Raw genomic sequence first — 12,147 nt, forward strand, 5'->3', positions numbered from 1 at the left:
ATTAAATGTCCCAGGATGTGAGTGGGCGTTAAGACGTCCATGTCCCTCTTCAAGCAACTTAAAGAAGTCCAGACGCTTTTCTTTCCAAGCTCCTTCAACAACATCATTCATAGAACAGCTTCCAGCTTCTTTTGCTCGGCTACAGTTTGGATGGATTTGCATTTAAAGATGCAACAAGACTAAAATGGTTAGGGTCAGGAGGTCAAAGGTCAGAGCTCCTGTGGGTCTGAGGGCGGCCTCACGCTGGAGAAGGATGAAGGAGTCTGACCTGAGCCAGTGTTTGACATGAACACATCAGCACTGCTGTCAGTGAGCCTAACGACAGCCGTTAGCATCATTTCAGTGTTTCAGTCATAAAAACACTTCCTGTCTCTGTGGTGGTTACAGTGACATCATGCAGTTTGTGCTTTGACCTCCAGAGGGCGACAAATCAGCACAGACAGAGAGCTCCATTCAAACTTTGCTGCCATCAGGAATAATTCTTCAAATATAATCATCAGTGTTTGAGCAGTTATGATATCAGGGACAATCTAGACATGTGTGACAATACTGAACATGTCACATGACACACCTCAAACATCATGTGATCCACTCTCAGTCTGCACTTTCATTCATGACTTCAACAGGTTGAAATGAGCTTTGAAGAAACATCAGTGAAATAAATCTTTCATGGATTCATGTGAGCAGCAGATGAACTTTGTACCAACAACATCTTCAATAACAGAGTCTGAATGAAGCTCAGGTGTTGATGCTGCTCACTGATTGGACGCTTGCTTTCAGCTCTGCTCTCAGTCTTTACTGCACAGGTGAAGGTAGAAAGTGTGACTGGATCTATAGACTGGAAACAGAGAAACATGCTGAACATTTGAAGCTTTGCAGCAGAAATGTTCATGTTACAAATACAGCAGAGCTGATCTGGGATCAGTGTGTTCACACCTGCAGCTACAACAAGGTTTCATGTCTCCACACGTCAGCATGTGAACTTTACTCTGACTCAGTCTGAGCAGTCAGACGGCATATTTTTAAAGTTAACACATCAGCACACACAGAGCTGAGCCCCTCCCACCTGTGCTGAGTTTCAGGTGAAGTCCCGCCTCCTTCCAGGAAGCAGCTCACCTGTGTGTCCGTGTTTAGTGTCCAGGGCCCTGTTTCAGGAAGCCGGTTTAGTGGAAAAACTGAGTAAGTATACCCTGAGTTAACGAAAACTCTGGGTTTTCGGTTTCACAAAGCGAGTTCAGCTGCAGCCTGAGTGAGTCACTATGACGACACACTCCGTGAAGCTAACCTGCCCCCTAGCAGGTTTACTACAACTAACCCTGACTGTCTCCGCCCCTTTGTCGGAAACCTGACAGTAGGAAGTGTCGGACATGGCGTGCCACTTCCTTGAAGAGCCAGTAGATCGTGAAGCCCAAATTCTCCGCAGAGCTCTCCGCCGGGAGAGAGTGATCAGAGCGCGTTTGGACATTTTATCATTTCCTGATGATTTTCTGTGCGAACGTTACCGTTTCTCAGCACAATCTATAATTTATTTGGATAACATCCTCAGGCCATATATTACGCATGTGACACATCGCGGACATGCTCTCAGTTCATTGCATATTATTTGTATTGCACTTCGGTTTCTTGCAAACGGGAGCTTTCTGTATAATATTGGTGACGCTGAGCACGTTTCCAAGGCTACCGTCTGTCGGGCAGTCAGGAATGTTACAGTTGCACTGAAACGTCTCCTGTACTCGTTTGTGGTGTTCCCCGGTCACAGACCCACAAGATTTATCAAAGAGGGATGCCACAAAATTGCAGGTATCAGGATGACCAAAACTTAATGTATGATGTGGTGATACTTGGACTACTACTTAAATTGCACATTTATTTTCAGGGTTCCCAGGCGTGATTGGCTGTACAGATGGCACTCACATTCCAATCATTGCTCCTTCAGTAAATGAAGGAGACTATGTGAACAGGAAGTCTTTCCACAGCATTAATGTACAGGTACATAGTTCCCTGTAGCATGTCAAACTAACAAATTATTTCATTATAGTAATGGATGCTAATTTGTGTTCTCTGCACTGTGAAGATCATATATGATGCTGCCAACATTATCACAAATGTGGAAGCCAAGTGGCCAGGCTCTGTCCATGACTCACAAATATTCCATGAATGTACACTGAGCACAAAATTTGGACATGGTGAGTTGAGAATACTTTAAAATATATAAAGACCAATTGCTTCAGGGACATTTGAACTGAAGTGTACCCTTCTGTCTTAGGAGAGTTCACTGGCTACTTGCTTGGTGATAGGGGGTATCCATGTTTACCCTATTTGCTTACCCCTTACCCTGACCCTGAACCGGGCCCACAGCAGCGATATAATCTGGCTAATTGCAGGACAAGAGCCAGAATTGAAATGACTATCGGAATGCTTAAGGCCCGGTTCCAGTGCCTGCAAAGACTCAGGGTCACCCCAGAAAGGGCATGTGACATTATTGTGGCATGTGTGATTCTTCACAACATTGCCACAATTAGAGGAGAACACTGTCCTTCTGAACCAAACATCAGCAGTGATCCAAACCATGAACATCCTGACCCTCCCACGGACATACAAGATGGAAGAGCAGTCAGAGACACCATATGTCACAATCATTTCTTTTGACCCATCACCTCAACATGTTGAAAGAAGAATAAACAGATTTTTTGTTCAACTGGCTTTATTGGTCGCCTGTATTTCCTGTACACAAAGTATTAAAAGATGTAAACCTCATAAAGTGTCTCTGTTGCTTCCTCCTCTGTAACAGCTGTCAATGTTTCTTCATTATTTTCCTGTAGTAAAGAAATAAACAACATTGCTGTTCTACTGTAAACTCATATAATCTGTGGAGTATTACTCACAACTGCATGTTGGTCTGGCTCAACAGGAGGCTGCACCAGATGCAGTACACCATCACCATCAACTGATAGAATATGAGGTTTATACAGGTCACTTATAACTTACAAGGGACCAAATGGCAATTAACAAACATACCAAGCACCTTACACTTCATTGTCATTATGCTCTCAAAGACAACCAAGGCTGAGGGAAGGCAAAATCAGTCGGAAAATAACTTCACTACAAAATAATTCATTATGGTAAAGAGTTTATCAAATGAATGTGTCGCACTGCAAAGGTGACTGTGAAGAAAGGATGTATGCACATCATGTATTATTTTGAATTTACACCTTATGTAGGCACTTGTGTCTTGCGGGGTTATTGACTCAGAGGATGTCCCCGCAGAGATGCCTTCGGCCACAGGGCGCCCACTGTTTTGGCTGAGGGCCAACTGCTCAGCCTCTGTGAGTGGTGGTGGAGGACCCCCACCTGTTTTTCGGGCCTCCGCTTTTTTTCTGTTGGCTATAACGGGCCACATTTGAGCATACAGAGTAAGCAAATATGTACTTGTAATGTGCTCAGATAATTTCAATAAGTGCTTACAGAAAGAAAATTAATGTAGCCTCTAACAGCAATTGATTTACATGGGACAAACAGACCAAGCACTATGGCTCATAATACAATTACACCTTACCTGTTTGGACTGTATTTTTATATTTCATTTTTACTTGCTGCCAGGCACGTTTGGGGCCTGTTGGGTTGCACCTGCGCTCACATCACATCACAAAATAAAATGTATATGTAGTGGCAATTCCTTTACTTTTGTAAGATCAAACGTCCCACAACTTAAAGTCCACAAGCCACTGCTGCACTGAGGTAATATTTCGTACGCAGGCAAAAGAAGTCCATTGTCCAAACCTTTTAGTTGAGAGTTTTGGTTTTGGTTTATTTATCCATTTGGCAAGCAATAACAAGATCCTTCCTACTGCTTCTCCTGCTCTGGTAAAAAACCATAGGCCCACCCCAATGCATGCTGGTCCTATACCAGTCTCTTTATTTATAGAAACAAAATGGCCCTACAGCTCTTACTGACTAATTTAACAAAATAACAACAAACAAAACAAATCATTTAAAACAAAATATTAACCGACAAATAAACCCCAAAATATAAGTAAACTAACAACAAACTTTAACTAATTTCAAAAATAAGAACAAAAACAAAAATAAAGAACAAATAGCTCCAACAGTATAAAATAACAAATAAAATAACATATGATAAAATAACGTGTTAAATGGGTGGAAATCCCTCGATCAATGTTTAAATTAACACTCACGCATTGACTCTGTCGGCTATGTTTTGCCATGCATGCTTTTGCAGCTGTGGCTGTGTTACTTTTTTCCGCGGAATTTGCATGTTATCGGCATATGCTGCCATCAGAATTTCGGCCTCAAGCGCTGTGAAATACATTGACCGCGCCTTCTTTCCCTCCGTCTCCATGGTGACTCGCTTAATCTGTGCTCCGCTTATCAGGGCTTTATGTATCCTCGTCCGCGCGCTTCACTTGGGGTTAAAGCAACTCCGCGTTGACTGAACTAATTGTTATCAGCCTTTCTGAAACGGAATATTCCGAGTTGGACAGTTCGGGGTTACTCAACCGTGAGTGTCGTTTTTCACTCTGAGTTTTCCAAACCGGCTTCCTGAAACAGGGCCCAGGGCCCTGTTTCAGGAAGCCGGTTTAGTGGAAAAACTGAGTAAGTATACCCTGAGTTAACGAAAACTCTGGGTTTTCGGTTTCACAAAGCGAGTTCAGCTGCAGCCTGAGTGAGTCACTATGACGACACACTCCGTGAAGCTAACCTGCCCCCTAGCAGGTTTACTACAACTAACCCTGACTGTCCCCGCCTCTTTGTCGGAAACCTGACAGTAGGAAGTGTCGGACATGGCGTGCCACTTCCTTGAAGAGCCAGTAGATCGTGAAGCCCAAATTCTCTGCAGAGCTCTCCGCCGGGAGAGAGTGATCAGAGCGCGTTTGGACATTTTATCATTTCCTGATGATTTTCTGTGCGAACGTTACCGTTTCTCAGCACAATCTATAATTTATTTGGATAACATCCTCAGGCCATATATTACGCATGTGACACATCGCGGACATGCTCTCAGTTCATTGCATATTATTTGTATTGCACTTCGGTTTTTTGCAAACGGGAGCTTTCTGTATAATATTGGTGACGCTGAGCACGTTTCCAAGGCTACCGTCTGTCGGGCAGTCAGGAATGTTACAGTTGCACTGAAACGTCTCCTGTACTCGTTTGTGGTGTTCCCCGGTCATAGACCCACAAGATTCATCAAAGAGGGATGCCACAAAATTGCAGGTATCAGGATGACCAAAACTTAATGTATGATGTGGTGATACTTGGACTACTACTTAAATTGCACATTTATTTTCAGGGTTCCCAGGCGTGATTGGCTGTACAGATGGCACTCACATTCCAATCATTGCTCCTTCAGTAAATGAAGGAGACTATGTGAACAGGAAGTCTTTCCACAGCATTAATGTACAGGTACATAGTTCCCTGTAGCATGTCAAACTAACAAATTATTTCATTATAGTAATGGATGCTAATTTGTGTTCTCTGCACTGTGAAGATCATATGTGATGCTGCCAACATTATCACAAATGTGGAAGCCAAGTGGCCAGGCTCTGTCCATGACTCACAAATATTCCGTGAATGTACACTGAGCACAAAATTTGGACATGGTGAGTTGAGAATACTTTAAAATATATAAAGACCAATTGCTTCAGGGACATTTGAACTGAAGTGTACCCTTCTGTCTTAGGAGAGTTCACTGGCTACTTGCTTGGTGATAGGGGGTATCCATGTTTACCCTATTTGCTTACCCCTTACCCTGACCCTGAACCGGGCCCACAGCAGCGATATAATCTGGCTAATTGCAGGACAAGAGCCAGAATTGAAATGACTATCAGAATGCTTAAGGCCTGGTTCCAGTGCCTGCAAAGACTCAGGGTCACCCCAGAAAGGGCATGTGACATTATTGTGGCATGTGTGATTCTTCACAACATTGCCACAATTAGAGGAGAACACTGTCCTTCTGAACCAAACATCAGCAGTGATCCAAACCATGAACATCCTGACCCTCCCACGGACATACAAGATGGAAGCGCAGTCAGAGACACCATATGTCACAATCATTTCTTTTGACCCATCACCTCAACATGTTGAAAGAAGAATAAACTGATTTTTTGTTCAACTGGCTTTATTGGTCGCCTGTATTTCCTGTACACAAAGTATTAAAAGATGTAAACCTCATAAAGTGTCTCTGTTGCTTCCTCCTCTGTAACAGCTGTCAATGTTTCTTCATTATTTTCCTGTAGTAAAGAAATAAACAACATTGCTGTTCTACTGTAAACTCATATAATCTGTGGAGTATTACTCACAACTGCATGTTGGTCTGGCTCAACAGGAGGCTGCACCAGATGCAGTACACCATCACCATCAACTGATAGAATATGAGGTTTATACAGGTCACTTCTAACTTACAAGGGACCAAATGGCAATTAACAAACATACCAAGCACCTTACACTTCATTGTCATTATGCTCTCAAAGACAACCAAGACTGAGGGAAGGCAAAATCAGTCGGAAAATAACTTCACTACAAAATAATTCATTATGGTAAAGAGTTTATCAAATGAATGTGTCGCACTGCAAAGGTGACTGTGAAGAAAGGATGTATGCACATCATGTATTATTTTGAATTTACCCCTTATGTAGGCACTTGTGTCTTGCGGGGTTATTGACTCAGAGGATGTCCCCGCAGAGATGCCTTCGGCCACAGGGCGCCCACTGTTTTGGCTGAGGGCCAACTGCTCAGCCTCTGTGAGTGGTGGTGGTGGAGGACCCCCACCTGTTTTTCGGGCCTCCGCTTTTTTTCTGTTGGCTATAACGGGCCACATTTGAGCATACAGAGTAAGCAAATATGTACTTGTAATGTGCTCAGATAATTTCAATAAGTGCTTACAGAAAGAAAATTAATGTAGCCTCTAACTGCAATTGATTTACATCGGACAAACAGACCAAGCACTATGGCTCATAATACAATTACACCTTACCTGTTTGGACTATATTTTTATATTTCATTTTTACTTGCTGCCAGGCACGTTTGGGGCCTGTTGGGTTGCACCTGCGCTCACATCACATCACAAAATAAAATGTATAAAATAACAAATAAAATAACATATGATAAAATAACGTGTTAAATGGGTGGAAATCCCTCGATCAATGTTTAAATTAACACTCACGCATTGACTCTGTCGGCTATGTTTTGCCATGCATGCTTTTGCAGCTGTGGCTGTGTTACTTTTTTCCGCGGAATTTGCATGTTATCGGCATATGCTGCCATCAGAATTTCGGCCTCAAGCGCTGTGAAATACATTGACCGCGCCTTCTTTCCCTCCGTCTCCATGGTGACTCGCTTAATCTGTGCTCCGCTTATCAGGGCTTTATGTATCCTCGTCCGCGCGCTTCACTTGGGGTTAAAGCAACTCCGCGTTGACTGAACTAATTGTTATCAGCCTTTCTGAAACCGAATATTCCGAGTTGGACAGTTCGGGGTTACTCAACCGTGAGTGTCGTTTTTCACTCTGAGTTTTCCAAACCGGCTTCCTGAAACAGGGCCCAGGTGTGGAGTGGAGCTTGTTGTTGGTGTGTGAAGAAACTGTAAGTTTGCTTTGTTTCCTCCTTTAACAGTTTGTCTTTAGGAACTTTACTGTTTGTTCAGCTCGTGTTTGATTTCTTCACACAACAAACTGTGTGTGTTTGTATTTCCGGTCTCTCCATTAAAGTCAGTGTGTAATGTTTCCTGGCTAACATCAGCTGTGTGCAGCTTAGTTCAGCACAAATCTGCCCTCCATAGTTCACGGTAACGGACTCACAGCTGGACCAACGAGGCCGAGTGTGTCCGCCACTCTGAGCTACGTTCGTGTTTGTGTACTTGTAGTTTGTACTTTGAGTTCACTCAGAGCCCACAGAGGACGCAGCGTACGTGATGACGTCACAGCCCTTTACCTCCTTTACTGTCACTGTGATTAATATTTACACACGAGACACCTGCAGAGCGCTGACGCTAAGCTAGCACACAGCATGCTAACACTAAGCTAACGCTAAGCTAACACTAAGCTAAAGCTAAGCTAACACTAAGAGTTCTTACAGACACGAGTTAAAAAGCTGCTTTTAGTGTGTGATCAGAGTCCAGGACTGATAGCAGAGCGGCTGATGGCAGCTTCCTCTGCCTCACACTGCTGTCTGACTGCATCCAGCTGACACTGAGATGAAGCAGGAAAGAAGCAGCTGATATTTGGACAGCACACATGATGAAAGGAGGATTTCAGCTGATGTGCACATGAATGATTTGTGTTTCCTCTGCAGGTAGAAAGTGTGTGTGAGCTGAATTGAGCAGCATGGATCAGTGTGAGGACAGAGAGGAGGGAGCCCCTCCCTCTAAAAGCACTCTGTGTGGGGAACATGAGAGTCAGACCAAAGCTCAGAGGTGAGATGACCATCTCTAACTGTCCATGACTCTTCTCCATGTCACAGCTCAGCACTCACATCACTGCTGCATCATTATTCACAGGAACCAGCCTGGACCTCCACCCAGCTCTGTGTCTTATGAAAGTAACTCAGTCAAAGATGCCATTAAGATATTTGAGCAAAGACAGTCAGCTGAGAAAAGGTAAGCTAATACCAATAATATCAGCTGATATGTGATGAGAATTTTACTGAAGATTTATAACTTTTTCAGGATCCATCAGAGACTCAAACCTGGACCTCGACCCAGCTCTGTGTCCTTACAGAGTGACGGGTCTAAAGGTCTTCCCATTGAATTTAAAGCCCAGCCTGTGTCTGCTGCAGAGAGGTGAGCTGTTAGCAACATGAACTCTTTGATTAAACTGCTCGATGTTGTTGGATATAAACTACAAACACGTCGTTCCCTCAGTCCCATTTAAACTGTCTTTTAAAACAAGCCTTTGGTTTCTAAACAACTGAAAACCCACTTCAGCAAACAGGAAGTGATCAGAGCGTCCGTCCACTTCCTGTCAGGCCCTGCAAACATTTCATATTGAAGAAAAGTAGCTGACATCTCACATTTTTACTCCACCACATTCAACCATTTTGACATTTTACAGCATGAAACTCTTGTCACATGACTCCTGTTATGTTATAGAGTCATGTGACCACCAGGGAGGGATTTGTATGGATGAAACACATTCAAATCAATCTGATTCATCAGTGGAAACATTTTTGGTGTAAATGCAGCAACACTGAAAACGCTGAAGATAAAAACACAACAGATGAAATATGAACAAATCGAGGCTTTGAATACACGTGTGTGTGTTTGAGACACAGAGATAAATGGATTGTGTGTCTGTCCTATTGCTGCGTGAGGGTTTTATTGTAGATTTTGTGCGTGTACACTTTTGACCACGAAGGTGTTGAAAGGGCGTAAAACAGTTGGAGGCACCAGAGTGAACACTAGTGCTGTCAGTAGATTAAAACATGACTAATTAATGACACAATCTTCTGTCATTAATCCTGATTAATCACAATTACTTGATCAATAGCTTCAAATATATATCAATATATATCAATATCAAAGTGCTTCGGTGAAAAGAAAATTCCTTCTGTCACGATGTGCAGAATCCTTCATGTTGGTCGGCTGGTCCGTCTTGTTATTTTTTTTAATGCTCAAACTTTCCATCGGGAGGTCAGTGTGTGTTTGTCATCTTCCATATTGAGCTGATTGGTTCAGCTGCCGTCACTAACAGATGTGCTGCACATCTGCACGTGTGCAAAGGTAACTCTACTCGGACAAACTGCCCGAAGTGCGTTGATAGAAACATTTCAGGGATTTTGAGTCGTTCTGCTCTCCAGATGTGTCGTGTTAAAGGTTTTTATCATGTTAATCATGATAACAGATGAACCCCTAACCCTACATGTTAATTTTGACAGCACTGCTAAATCCTTTTTAATGTTCTTCTGTCAGATCATTGATTAGACTCTACTCCAAACACGAGACTCAGAAAACTCAAATGAAAACTCAAATCAAACCAATGAGAAAAGGACTTCTTGTGTTAGAATGAAAACATATGGAAGTGGTCAGGTTTCAAACACTCGATGAATCTGCTGCACAGTTACATTCAGGGACCTTTGGCCTCCTGAGAGCATTAGTTGATGGTTCATCACAGTTTTCTCAAAGTTTCCTCTGAGCTTCTGCAACATCATCACTTCCATCACTGATGAAAGAAAGTTCATAGAAAACAGAAAATATATCTTCAGAATCTGAGAGTCTAAAACTTGACAGACTTGATTCAGATGAAGTTATTTGAGCAGAAACTCCTGGATCTTTATCCTGTGTTGATCTAATCCTTCATGGTTCCTCCACAGAGTGGACCAGCAGAGCTCAGAGGTTCCCAGTGGTCAGTCTGCCCAGCAGCATCAAACACAGCTGGACTCCATATTTATGGTCTGTACATGTACAACAACTACTTTATTATTAATATTAATAATAATGCATTTATTTATAGGTCCCTTTCAGAACACCAAGGACTCTGTGGACTAAATGACCAAAAGAAACAAACTTTGAAATCAGACGGTGCAAATGTGATCACAGGGAAACGTTTTAAACATCGAGGCTTTAAACAGAAACCAAAGTGAAACAGTTTGTAGTCGAGATCAGTGGGAATGAAGCTGAATAACTGTTTCTTCAATAACTTTGAGCTCTTAAAAAAAGAAAAACTAGCTGAAAGTGTGGCTGCTCTTATGAAAAGTACAGAGAAATTATGGGTCGCTCAACACTTGTGCACAATATAGGAGTTTAAATAAATCTGAAGAATAACTCAAAATCCTACAATCATACTGAGAAAATCATCTACAGCTAACTATCCAAGTGGATTTGTTTAAGACAGCTCCATCTGCTGGTGGCCCTCTGCAGGTGCATGAAAGGGGCGTGTTTATAGTGAAAGTAGGGAAGGAGGGAGGACTCTCAGCAGCTTCCAGCTCATATTCAGACATTTGACTTCTCACTGAAAGCAGCAAGTTTGAGTGTCTGTACCTTAGTTAGAAGAGATAACATGTCAGTAGTAATTAGAGTTGATTGAGCAATGCTGTCCTTGTAATGTAGTTTATGATTTTTATGGACAAGTCCAGTTTTTCTGTAGAGCCTCTCAAGTTGGTGACAGCAGCAGTGGAAGTTCACGTGTAAACCAGAGCAGCAAATCAGGTCCAAATGTGTTGTTCACAGTGAGTGGGATCATCATTGGCTGCTATGTTAACCTCCTGCAGCAGGATGTCTTTGGTCAGAGAATGGATAGATCACTAAGTCATTGTTGAGTTTAGGGAGACAGTAGACAGTTGGAGGAGGTTCAGCCAGTTGACACACAGTAGATAAAATAACTGAAGGCAGGAGCAGACACCTGTATGACTTTCCACCTCTCACATAGATTATTGTCCCTGGGCAGCGCCACAGGGCTGGTAGATGTAAACAAAGCTGGAGGAGAGGATTGATTCATCTGAGAAAAGTCACAGAGTTGTGTCTTGATGCTCAATCATCCAGGTACGTAAATCCCAAAAAGCTTGATTCTGTTCATCTGGATGTTTTCAGTGGGAGAAACGTTTCATCATCATCAGGTGACTTCTTCAGTCTCAGCTGACTGCAGGTTTCAATCTCATAAACAGGACATTTGAAACAGGACTGAAACCAGCCCACTGAAGGAACAATGGGCTGGGAGGTCAGTTCATTGATCATTGGTACGCATATTGTCAGGACCATTGATCAATGGTTGTTGATCAATGGTCATGAGTCCAGTTCACAGAGAGCTGGGGAATGGCTGCAATCACAGCATGTAAGATGGTGACAAATGTACCCTTAGGCCCCTCCTCCATTCAGAGATGGTCTTTCCTTTTCACATAAATGGCCTCCTTGACTCCGCCCTCAAACCAGCGTTCACATTTACTCAGGACCTTCTTGATGTGAAGTTCTTCTGCTTCGCTGGCTGCTGTGTCTGTGGGGATGGTGTTTGTTCTGTGTTGTAGTGTCCTGATGACGCCCAGTTTGTGCCCCAGTGGATGATGAGAGTCAAACCTTAAATACTGATCTGTATGTGTAAACAGAGTGAACCTTTAAGACCAGTTGTCTGTACGATCAACTCAGTCACCTGAAACATCTCCAAGTTTCTGGCTTTGATCATCAACCTGTTGGTAGTTCAGC

At 42.8% G+C, this 12,147-nt stretch overlaps 1 protein-coding gene across 1 annotated transcript; it reads left to right on the top strand.

Annotated features, from left to right (window-relative positions):
* The first annotated feature begins 8,171 nt into the window (after positions 1-8,171).
* Positions 8,172-8,841, top strand: LOC112434272 (uncharacterized). Its single transcript, XM_076876831.1, has 3 exons — positions 8,172-8,430; positions 8,515-8,613; positions 8,683-8,841. Exons 1-3 carry the CDS (start codon positions 8,342-8,344, stop codon positions 8,798-8,800), a joined length of 306 nt encoding a protein of 101 aa, XP_076732946.1. The 5' UTR covers positions 8,172-8,341; the 3' UTR covers positions 8,801-8,841.
* The last annotated feature ends 3,306 nt before the right edge of the window (positions 8,842-12,147 follow it).

Source organism: Maylandia zebra, linkage group LG2, assembly GCF_041146795.1.
Source record: "Maylandia zebra isolate NMK-2024a linkage group LG2, Mzebra_GT3a, whole genome shotgun sequence".
NCBI lineage: Eukaryota > Metazoa > Chordata > Actinopteri > Cichliformes > Cichlidae > Maylandia > Maylandia zebra.

What these genes read in the sequence shown, in the direction of transcription:
- LOC112434272 (XM_076876831.1), top strand. Translation starts at nt 8,342, where the DNA reads ATGGATCAGTGTGAGGACAGAGAGGAGGGAGCCCCTCCCTCTAAAAGC. An exon ending in AGTCAGACCAAAGCTCAGAG is followed by an intron (nt 8,431 to 8,514) that starts GTGAGATGACCA and finishes CATTATTCACAG; the next exon opens with GAACCAGCCTGGACCTCCAC. An exon ending in AGACAGTCAGCTGAGAAAAG is followed by an intron (nt 8,614 to 8,682) that starts GTAAGCTAATAC and finishes TAACTTTTTCAG; the next exon opens with GATCCATCAGAGACTCAAAC.